A 12292-nucleotide genomic window follows, 5' to 3' on the forward strand; every position below is an offset into this window, starting at 1 on the left:
TGAGTTTCTGCACAAAATCGTCTCTGTTTTCTCCAAAATGACATATCATCACAATACTGGCGTTTGTACTTCGACCTAAGGTGTTATAGCATCCCATCATCGATTTTATTCTTTTCTTCGATGCATTTGTTAACGTTGAGCTTCGATTATTTATGCTTTTCTTGCAAAGTAAAGTCTGACTTCCCACAGTTTTTACGGAAAATCAAGGTTATCAATCAAACTGCAGTCTATTGGAATATCATTATTGTTTATTAGTTGACATGTGGTCCAAGTTGTGTCATCCAAAGTCACGCAGTTGGAGCGTAATTCTTGAATCTGTACCACGACTGATCGATTTTGCGGCTGCCCACCTACGCAATTGATGTATCTTTGCTTACGGCTGCAAGCCTACGCACTTTCTGGCTGCCCACCTATGCGAGTACTACAGATAATAAAATGGTCCCAGTGTAGTGCCTGTGATATTTTTCTACCGGACCATTTTTGACAGGTGTGCAACGAATTTGTGGCTTTTATTTGTTTTCCGGCGAACCTTCTCTGACAGTTCTGCTACGCCCCTGAGGTCATGTGGAACAGGCATAAATTGCCATATATTTCCCGCACTGTAAAACTAATTCTATAATCATAAGAAGCAAAACATATTCGTCTCCCAACTCCCAAAACATACAAATACAAGCATAATATTTAACTATTATATTATTTATAACTGGATGCGCTGTTCACAGTATCATTTGCGCAAATAAGTGCATTGGCATGAAAATCGATCAGTCGTGGTACAGATTCAAGAATTACGCTCCAACCGCGTGACTTTGGATGACACAACTTGGACCACATGTCAACTAATAAACAATAATGATATTCCAATAGACTGCAGTTTGATTGATAACCTTGATTTTCCGTAATAACTGTGGGAAGTCAGAATTTACGCAAACTTTGCAAGAAAAGCATAAATAATCGAAGCTCAACGTTAACAAATGCATCGAAGAAAAGAATAAAATCGATGATAACACCTTAGGTCGAAGTACAAACGCCAGTATTGTGATGATATGTCATTTTGGAGAAAACAGAGACGATTTTGTGCAGAAACTCACCCTGAGTGTTGCTCTTCAGCAGTGTAAGTTAGTGCGTAGGCTATTCCTAATGCAGCCACCGTCTACGGCGTGGTATTATTACTGCTCTCCAGCTACTGCATCACATTGCCACTGCCAGTGTTAGATTACTCACATAGAAATTCGGGCTGATTTCTCAGTCTTCCTTCGGAAAGCAGTACGTACGACGCTAAGCGCTAAACATACTCTGCAAACCATTGCGCATTCAAAAACAGTCTCAAATATCTGATATACTCACTTGTGTCGATGCAAGATTGCAGAAAGTGTCGGGAACAAATGGTGGCAGTGTCCGGGTTGAACCCTTTGTCTGCTCGACCGATCTTTTGCAAAAGTTTACTTCTCCACTCATCGTTCACACCTTTCTTAGGCACTTTGAAGAAAGATAGTCCACGATTGATGGTCCGTTTAGCTGGACAATTCACAAGTGCACAATTTGAGCCCATGGTGGGCGCGGTCTGCTTTATCCAAATTTTCAAAAACGTATCCGAATCAGTCTCCGCTGCAGAGAAACGAGCACGTTGTGCAACTCCGAACCGGAAGTGGCTTGGACACATGACGCGGGACGCGAATGCGCGAAACGGGACCTTTGATCAGAACGAGTCTCGGCGATCCCCTTGCCAGACAGAGATCTCTGTTTTGAGAGAGAGAGAGAGATATGTAGAGGTTACATGCTGAGTCTCAGTGATTCATACCTGTCAAGCTCTTGTGGACTCTCACCATAAGATCATTTTTGCGAACAAAAGCATAAGTTTGCACCGAACAGCATAAGACAATGTGCAAAGTTGCAGAAGTCTCAGTCTTCTTCCTCTTCCATTAATGTTCAGCCGGCGAAGTCGTTAGATTAATCACCACAAGAACTATAAATACACGCACACACACACACACACACACACACACACACACACACACACACACACACACACACTGACACACACACACAAGAAATCATCCTTATATCACACATAAGAAAAAAACCACTTTTGTCAACACTGAACTGCATGCACTGTTTTATGTAATTTTGAAATGCAAAGCATGTTTAAATGTAAATTTATTGTACCGAGAATCACCTAAATTGTACAAAGACAGTAGAGGGCCCCAAAGGGGGGGGGGGGGGTATCATCACGATCACGGGAAGGAAAACTTTAGCTTTCACGATCACAGTTACCTTGATTTTTGTTTTCACGATCACAAACACCTTGACGAATAGAGGATCATAGAGTGATACAGCTGTGAAAAATGTATGTTGAAAATAAAATTTCTTTGCAATAATGCCGCCCATCACGATCACGAAAACAAATGACGATCACGATCACGATACTTGATTTTTTTTGTCATCACGGATCACGGGCAAAGTCCCATCACGATCACAGAAATGCCGGGAAATTTCGGCAATCACGGTCACAGAAAGGTCAAAAAACGCCAATCACGATCACGATTTTAAACCCTTTGGGGCCCTCACAGTACGTACACTTCCAACCAGACATACATTTAGTGATTTACACCCCTCACAAATGTTTTACCAGAACTGCACAAAAACACCACTTGACTCATATAGTAAAGGCACAAGACAAGTGTGTTTTGACAACATTCATTCAATCATTGAGCACAGTGATTCAATCAGTGAATCATGAATGGGAAACCCCACCACAAAAGAGAACATGTTATCCAAACAGAACATGTAAAACACACACGTTACAAGCCAGAAACTCATGTGTGTCTCAACAATCAAGGACAAATACCAGATCAACAAAAATATGACATGTAAATGCTTTAGTTTGAGGTCGCGCATGTTTTAAAAACAAGTCGTATATGATCGGTTGTGACAGACATCCGGTGTCAACTTTCGCTCTCTACCTCTTGCATCATAACACCCTTATTGTAATTGATATGGCCTCACACTAGGTGCAGCGGGGTGAGAAAATACTGTGTAGATACTAGAACAACAAAACATATGTGAAAGAGGTTCACATTTACATGTGTACATGATACTGTTTAAATCTTGAGATATATTTTTTATTTATTCCAGTGGTGCAGTCACTTTGCAAAGAGAATCCCTTAAATCAAACTTTTGATTATCTCCTCTGCACTACTCCTTAGTCTAGACTTCTGTGTTGAGGATAACTCTGTGTGCTTGTCTTCCCCTGCCCCTGAAAATGTCTGTCTTGTGTAGGGATACTATACGTTATTTGCGTGTTTGACCAAAATATGACATTTTACACAGATCGAGACAGTCATTGTTCTCCGAGACCGCGCTAGCGGTCGAGGTGAACAATGACTGTCGAGATCTGTGTAAAATGTCATATTTTGGTCAAACACGCAAATAACATTTATGTATCGATCGAATTCCTTTTAGGTACTATGAATTTGTTGTTGTTTTGACGATTGAACGAGCACACACACACTGACATGCAATCAAACACATTTGCTTCATATTTGGGTGTTTCAGGTTGACCGAAACTTCCAAGGAACTACAAAACACACGTCATGTACTGACTTTGTCGTTGTTTTGACATTGAACAGCACACACACATGCAATCAAACACATGACGTACGTGTGTTTTGTAGTTCCTTTAAAGTTTCGGTCAACCTGAAACGCCAAATTATAAAGTTTTGTCGGCCTCTGACGTCACATGACTCAAAGAAGAGAAATCCAATCTCCAATCGATACATCAAACATTTATAAGCAATAATCTAACTTTTGTATTAAAACATTTAAAGTTAATATTTTGGAATGTTCTCCAATGTTATTAATGAATATTTATAGTATTTTGAGGCACTAAAAGTAGTTGAGTGCAAATTAGAAGTAGCTTGTTCTGGCTACAGGATAAGACAGTGCTTATCCTGCAATTCTGGAACTTTTCCCTCCATTTTCGGCCATATTTCCCTTTGACTCCAAGAGAGGAGCATGGCTTAGTGATGATGATCTGACATGACTTTTTTTTCCATATGTCCGCTTTGACAGAATTTAAGGTATGTTTGTGTGCTTTTATTCATTCTGGTAATTATGTATGAAATTGTTGTTTAGGACTGTGTTTTTAGGATTTTAATAATGTATTTGTCTAGGTTTTCTGGAAGGTCTGCATGCTTGGTAGTTTCCAGACAACAGAAAGTGGACAAAGTTATTTTGTTCACAAACTATGTTCTCTTTTAACATGATGATGTTGCATGACTCACGCATTCACGATTTAAAACATTTCATAAGAAGCACACTAAACAACGGCATGGCAACAAACAGACACACGCACACACACACATACATGCACACACACATGCACGCACATATGTACGCACGCAAATACACACACATGGACGCACATATGTATGCATGCACGCTTGCACACACTCACACACACACATCATGAGACATTTATTAGAATTTTTATTTTGATATCACAATGAAGACATCGAAATGACACAATGTATAAGAGGGGCACACGAGAGTCACAATCTCTCCAAAAGAGGAGAAAATAAACTCAACAATAATTATATTAATATAGCCACAGAAAGCAGGAGAGAAAGGAAAGAATGCAGAACACACAAAAATGAATACTATAGTATCCAATTGTCACATTTGCACTGCACATGACCATATAATTCTTATAGTTAACCAAGATCGTAATATGTGCTCACAATATAAGTGACATCAGAAAGCAATATGTGTATCTTTCGCTTTTATCGTCCAAGCATAGTACAAGTATTAACACCATCCGGTATGAACACATCACAACTGTCTGCGTTTAACACAATCTGCCTTCCACTGTTTGGCAATGCTTAATTTGTTTGTTTGTTTGTTTGTTTGCTTAACGCCCAGCCGACCATGAAGGGCCATATCAGGGCGGTGCTGCTTTGACATATAACGTGCGCCACACGCAAGACAGAAGTCGCAGCACAGGCTTCATGTCTCGCCCAATCACATTATTCTGACACAGGACCAACCAGTCCTAGCACTAACCCAATAATGCCAGACGCCAGGCAGAGCAGCCACTAGATTGCCAATTTTAAAGTCTTACCACTAGGCCAACCGTGCCAGTATGCTTCTTAATACATCTTCTGAGGGAGAAAACAAACAAATAAGGTCTGAGCATTGCCAATGAAACAATGAAAGAAGCACTGAGCAATACATGCAGCCAGAAACTCCAATATAGCGCAGCCCCCCTTATTGGACCACCCCCCTTTGAAGAGCCCGGTTAACAACCACCTCCCCCCCCCCCCCCCCCCCCCCCCCCCGGTTAAAGACATTGGCTATTAAAAAGCACCCGTCCCCTTTTAAGACTACGGTTTGCAACCACTCCTTTTTCAAGACCCTACTTTGTGAGATATGCTTACCATGCTGGTAAATTAATCTCCATTTAAAGACTCCCTCCCTTTTAGAAACTTATTTTATCAGGGTTTTTTCAGGTGATAAAAGCAAAGGGGGGAAGGGGAGGGAGGGGGGTTGGGGAGTGGGTGGGTTGGGAGGGGGGGCATTATTTACTGTTTTCAGGAAATACTGATGGGACACATCTATTATCATAACTATGTTGACAGGGCGCAAAATGAAAGTACGACCCACAAAGAAATGAGATTCATTACCAAACGATGTACAATGTAGTGGTGCGTGTTCGTGTGTGTGAGTGTGTGCAGTGTGCATCTTAATGGGTGTGTGTGTGCATGCGTGCATGTGCATGAGAGGAGAAAAGGTATTTTGTTCTTTCTTTGGTTACTGCAATAAGCCCCAAGGTAAACGGTTCTGGAAACAAACAAACAAAGAACACATTCAACCCAAACTCCTGCTTGATTGTGAGTAAAATGGCATATGTACAATATTAAAGCAACCCAGTGAACTGTATTTCTGGAATGCACCATTTGTTTTGGAGATATGCATATTACATCTCTAATGAGCCTCACCATCAGACCATACACCCTAACTCGATCTGCCAGGGTTTTCATGCGATGAAAGAGTCGCATGTGTGTGTATTTGGTGTTTAACGTCGTTTTCAACCACAAAGGTTATATCGCGACGGGGAAAGGGGGGAGATGGGATAGACCCACTTGTCAATTGTTTCTTGTTCACAAAAGCACTAATCAAAAATTTGCTCCAGGGCCTTGCAACGTAGTACAATATATTACCTTACTGGGAGAATGCAAGTTTCCAGTACAAAGGACTTAACATTTCTTACATACTGCTTGACTAAATTCTTTACAAACATTGACTATATTCTATACAAGAAACACTTAACAAGGGTAAAAGGAGAAACAGAATCCGTTAGTCGCCTCTTACGACATGCTGGGGAGCATCATGTAAATTCTTCCCCCTAACCCACGGGGGGGAAAAGAGTAGCAAGTTAAGAAACATATTCACACGAAGATTCAAGAAGATTAACAAAAGAAACAGCGAATCTGCGTAAATTAAGTAATGAACCGTTACTTATCACCACAACCCTTACTTCAGCATTGCTTCTTTAAATTATCACCTACAAGTGCATGCCTGTACAATCACAAGTCATTTTTAAAGACACGGGCTAAAATATTATGATAATAATGAGAGCTGACATAGCGCGATCAACAAAGTATCGCGCTTTACATATTAACTATATAAGAATAAAACACAAACACAACAAGACTGTTAACCAGAGCGGCTTGTGATTCAAAACATGTCCTTGCAGACTGCAGTAGCCACTAGCCAACAGTGACTTTAACGTAATGAATACATAAAAATGAGAAAAAAAATGCCACCGTGCACAGTGAGTGAATAATGGCTATGTGTTCAGGTTGAGGGATGGCCTTTAAAAAAAAAAATTTGTTTGTGTAATGTAACATTTTAATAAACAATAAGGTGTTGTTATACTTATTATTGTTTTGTTTGTTTTTTACATTTAGTCAAGATTTGACTAAATGTTTTAACATAGAGGGGGAATCGAGACGAGGGTCGTGGTGTAATTGTGTGTCTCTGTGTCTGTGTGTGTTTTTTTCGATAAATGTCTTTGATGACGTCATATCCGGCTTTTTGTAAAAGTTGAGGCGGCACTGTCACACCCTCATTTTTTAATCAAATTGATTAAAATTTTAGTAAAGCAATCTTCGACGAAGGCCGGACTTCGGTATTGCATTTCAGCTTGGTGGCATAAAAATCAATTCATGACTTTGGTAATTAAAAATCGGAAAATTGTACAAAGACAGTCCGGGATTCGAACTCACGACCGCCCGATTAGGAGGCCAACGTCTTACCACCATTGATTTATATTAAATAAAACTTAAAAATACACTGTGCCCGTCCACAATGTGTACAATTCTCACAATGTGTACAATTCTCACAATGTGTACAATTCTCACAATGTGTACAATTCTCACAATGTGTACAATTTAAAGGTAAATAATCTGGGATTACCAGACCTGGGAACCCCTGTTTAGCACTTGGAGTATTCTCAAGCAAACTTGGTGTTTTTTCAGAAAAATGAGCAAACTCCACACAGCATTTGAACATCTTTGATTCAAACATGCTTCACACGTGTCAGTCGCACCGTTAATTAAGTTTACCAATACATTTAAAACAAATGCTTCCAAATGTTTACTGACAAAAACTGTAATCATGTGTCAAAATATTGGATGGGATTCAGGATGCACATGTAAAGAAAAGTAGTCTAGGAATTTTTCTCATCGTATTTTTTTTCCTCTGACTGTACTGCTTGTATTCTAGACAATCATGCGTATAAAATACAGCGAAATCGTATGGGTTCCCAGGTCTGGATTATATGCTTCCCATAAGCACAAAACAAGAAGAAATGGCACAGTCGTTTTTTATACAGACAACATCATCTTCAAACGAAAGCAAAGAAACAAGGCGTTATTTTCAGCAGTGCACCAAGGAAAAACTGAGCACAACAGAAATCAATGGAGTGAAAATTAGTCACAACAATTTGGAATGTCACTATATACAACCAAAACCACCAGTCACAATCACAGTACAGGTAAGTAAAAATAGCCCTATTGACTCGCACACAACCTCCTCCCCTCCCCCGACCCCTCAACAAACCACCGCCACTTGCCCAAAAATAAAGCAAAGTTTGGGTTGAATTCATAATCCCATATTTCAAACAAAAATCCCACAAGAAAAAAATATTGAAATATGTGAACACCAAACTTGTGCAGGATCGATAGAAGTACATGTACCGGTACATACTTTAATCTTACTTTGATTTGACTGTGCAAAACAATGTCATCTTTTCACTGCGTGTCTAAATCAGGTTTTAGAAATTGTTAATTCCGCAAAGAGTTTAAAATGTCATTGTAATTGCACTGAAAGTTTGACATTCATCTCATCACATTATTTGTTTCTGAGTAAGTTTATTTTACAAACCCGCTTTTTTATATTAAAAGCAAATGTACTCATTCACGGTTCCTGCTGACTTTGAGTGATTTGATTATGTTGACGCAAAACAAGACCTATATTTGGCGCAGACCAAAATATACATAGCACCTGAAAGATGCAGTTCTTACACAAAATATTAGCAATGAGCGCGACGCCTGCTAACTCACTTACAATCTTTAATCTCCAAACGATTCTTTCCACACACATGCCTACACAAATCTTGTACGCTTCAGTTCAAACTTGGTAAACGTTGTCTGTACATCAGAATATCTGAATCATTCCCATCACAATCCATTGCACAATTCAATACTGGCTGTACAAATACAAACAGAACAACTTCACATTAAGTTCTAATATGGACAATACAAGACAGTCATATAAATCCCTTAAGTTGTCGAGTTCAGTTGAGCAAGTTTAGGAAATTGCCAAAAACACAATGCAAGGTTCCTTCTTGGCTGTCAAGTGTTCAGATTCATGAATATTTAGGTATTACAAGCAATATGTATGTATGTATGGGGCGATTTATATAGCGCCTGACGTTCTCTGAGCGCTTTACAGATTAATTTCTGCCGTGTGAGATGGAATTTTTTACTCAATATATCACGCATTCACATCGGCCAGTAAATCTCAAGCCAATTAAGGCGAATATTTACTTTTCACAGCCTATTATTCCAAGTCACACGGGTATTTGGTGGACATTTGTATCTATGCCTATACAATTTTGCCAGGAAAGACCCTTTTGTCAATCGTGGAATCTTTAACGTGCACACCCCAATGTAGTGTACACGAAGGGACTTCGGTTTTTCGTCTCATCCGAAAGACTGGCACTTGAACCCACCACCTAGGTTAGGAAAGGGGGGAGAAAATTGCTAACGCCCTGACCCAGGGTCGAACTCGCAACCTCTCGCTTCCGAGGCAAGTGCGTTTACCACTCAGCCACCCAATCCTTGTGAACTTCAATGTTCCATGTTTTGTTTTCAGATTCAACAAGTCAAGTTATATTATCTGTTCATAACCTGTGTAAATGGTTACTTTCATTTTAAGACTCTTTCCTATTTAAGACCTGCATGACGGTTACGGGGGACCCGGGTAGCTCAGGTGGTAGAGCACTGGACTTGTGATCGAGAGGTCGCTGGTTCGAATCCGGGCCGGGACGGACACGGGTCAACTTTATGTGCAGACCCAGAGACGGTATCCATCTCCCACCCCCGTGTCACCACAATGGCACGTTAAAGATCTTGGTCATTCTACCATAAGTGCAGATGGTTGATACCACCTAAACACGCAAACATCAAAAAGCCGTGAGGGCGTAAAACTCGAATCGTATAAACCAATTCATGTCCAATATAGGCAATTAAGACCTGACGGACAATAAGCCCCTTAATATTTACTTTTTACACAGAATTTTTTAGGTCTGAACCGGGGGCTTCCACTGCATTATGCTTTCAAGCAGTTTACAATATAATTTGTTGTTGATCATGCACTTCTTATGAACTTTTTCTTTTCTTCTTATTGTTGTTCTATGTGAGCAATTTCTACTTTTTTCATTCATTTTCCAAGTCAACGGTATTGAGAGAATGAAAGATTTCTTCTTCTTTTTTTTCAATTTCTTAACCAAACCTTTTTTCTGTGTGTGTACCTATTTCTTCTCATTGTCTAGGGGGGGTTGTTACATTTCAGCAAAAAAATGAATGACCACAAAAAAGAAAAGTGAAATCTGCGTAGTGAGGCCCTTCCACTGAGAGGATACCTCCCAAGAAAGGACAACTTCAGTTGCCCCTTTGTCTGTCATCTTGACCCAAATATTATGCACATACTACATACATGCCAGTGAAATTACATGTTTGCATGGTTTTTGTTGCACATTTCTGGAGCATATATGCCATAAACGTGCAAAATTAGATCCTCTGTGGGAGTTTTTTCATTTTTATTTCGTCCTTATTTATTCATTTGAAAAAGTTTTGCTAATTATTTTGACATCGACAGGTTTCCGTCAACAAGGCCATAAATCTCATTGAAGATTTTTTGCGTTTAGTTGTGATGTTTAGGATGACAGATTTACTAAAAAAAAAAAGTTATATTGCTTTATGCTTCTTGTTATTTTTTTATCTTTTTTATTTTTTTTCTATTTGAAAAGTTTCACTCATTGTCTTTGACGTGGGTTTTGAACCATTGAGTGATGTTGTCTTGGTGCTTGGCGGCCCAGGTTATGTGAGTGTTGACCGTCTCCAGGCTTTGCTGCAACGCCATCTTGCCTGGACCCAGGTTCTTGTCCTTGAAGAACTCGCTAACCTGCAAACACACAGGGTGGGCCAGGTCAGACCACAGACACACAGGGTGGGCCAGGTCAGACCACAGACAGACAGACACACAGGGTGGGCCAGGTCAGACCACAGACAGACAGACACACAGGGTGGGCCAGGTCAGACCACACACAGACACACAGGGTGGGCCAGGTCAGACCACAGAGAGACAGATGTACTCATACACAGACACACAGACAAGATAGACAGACATGTTGGACGACTTCAGAAGAGCACAGACAGACAGACGCACGGACAGACGGACAGACACAGACAGACAGACACTGAGACACACACACACACATGTTGGAAGACTTCAGAAGAGCACAGACAGACACGCACTCCTTGCTTGTTCTTCAAAATTTCTTCTCGCAACAAACACTTCACACCACAGACAGACAGACAGACACACACACACACAAACACACACCCACACATATACATTGTGACACATATTGTCATTCATGCACAACAAACTTACACTCATGTATGTGCGCACACACACACACACACACACTCACACACACACTCACACACACACACACACACACACACACACTCACACACACACTCACACACACACACACACACACACACACACACACACTCACTCACACACACACACACACACACACACTCACACACACCATAACACACACTCACCTGCACACACACACACACACACACACACACACACACAACAGCACAAATAACCAAGACATTGGATGCTTCATTTTTTGTGGATATGGAATTTATGTTCTGAGATAGTATTGCCCTGGCCCTGGACGATTGCCTCATGTCAACAATAGCTGCCCCCTTGAACAATTACCCAATAGGAGGATTGTGTGTTTTTTGAATTATATAAATTTGAAGCATACATATACTATATATAGGCACGTTAAATATGATGTCTGTTTGTTTAATTATGCTTCCTGGTTTAAACAGTCAGACACATACACACCTCCCCGACACATACCTCAGCCCACCCCCCCCCCCCCCCCCATACACCTCAGCCTGCTTCCCCCCCACACACACACAAACATCAACTCGACTCAACTCAACTCAACTCAACTCAAATTTATTAAGTTGAGTTGAGTTGAGTTGATGTTTGTGTGTGTGTGGGGGGGAAGCAGGCTGAGCCCCCCCACACACACACACCTCAGCTGCCCACACTCTCTCACACACCTCAGGGCTCCCATCCCACAACCCCAACACACACATAGTACACCATTCCCCCCCCCCCCCCCCCCCCACCCCCCGACACACACAAATCACCCACAAATCCATAATCCAAAGTACACAGTACGCACCTCATGGAAGTCAAACTGTGTATTGAATGGTGCGACGACCGCTTTCACCAGGCCGCTTAACTGGAACGACGTGTCGCCGTACCTGTCAATAAAGCCACGGGTTGTCATGGTGATCATTGCTTGTAATGGTACAAGAAGAACACTATGTCGTGAAAAGCGATATCAAAACATCCAGTCAATCTGTCGACCAAAAAAGAACAAAAAAGAATAAAACAGAACCCTTTG

The 12292-nt window shown here is 40.8% G+C and overlaps 1 protein-coding gene across 1 annotated transcript in view; it reads right to left on the reverse strand.

Annotated features, from left to right (window-relative positions):
* Positions 1-4468: 4468 nt before the first annotated feature.
* LOC138951388 (glutamyl aminopeptidase-like) overlaps positions 4469-12292 on the reverse strand; it is a gene marked incomplete at its 5' end in the record, with an annotated part of 36007 nt that continues 28183 nt past the window's right edge. The window contains 2 exons of the mRNA XM_070322999.1: positions 4469-10746; positions 12068-12149. Coding sequence (XP_070179100.1) covers positions 10594-10746; positions 12068-12149 — 235 coding nt within the window. The remainder of the gene's footprint in view (positions 10747-12067; positions 12150-12292) is intronic.

This window comes from Littorina saxatilis, linkage group LG16 (genome assembly GCF_037325665.1).
Source record: "Littorina saxatilis isolate snail1 linkage group LG16, US_GU_Lsax_2.0, whole genome shotgun sequence".
NCBI lineage: Eukaryota > Metazoa > Mollusca > Gastropoda > Littorinimorpha > Littorinidae > Littorina > Littorina saxatilis.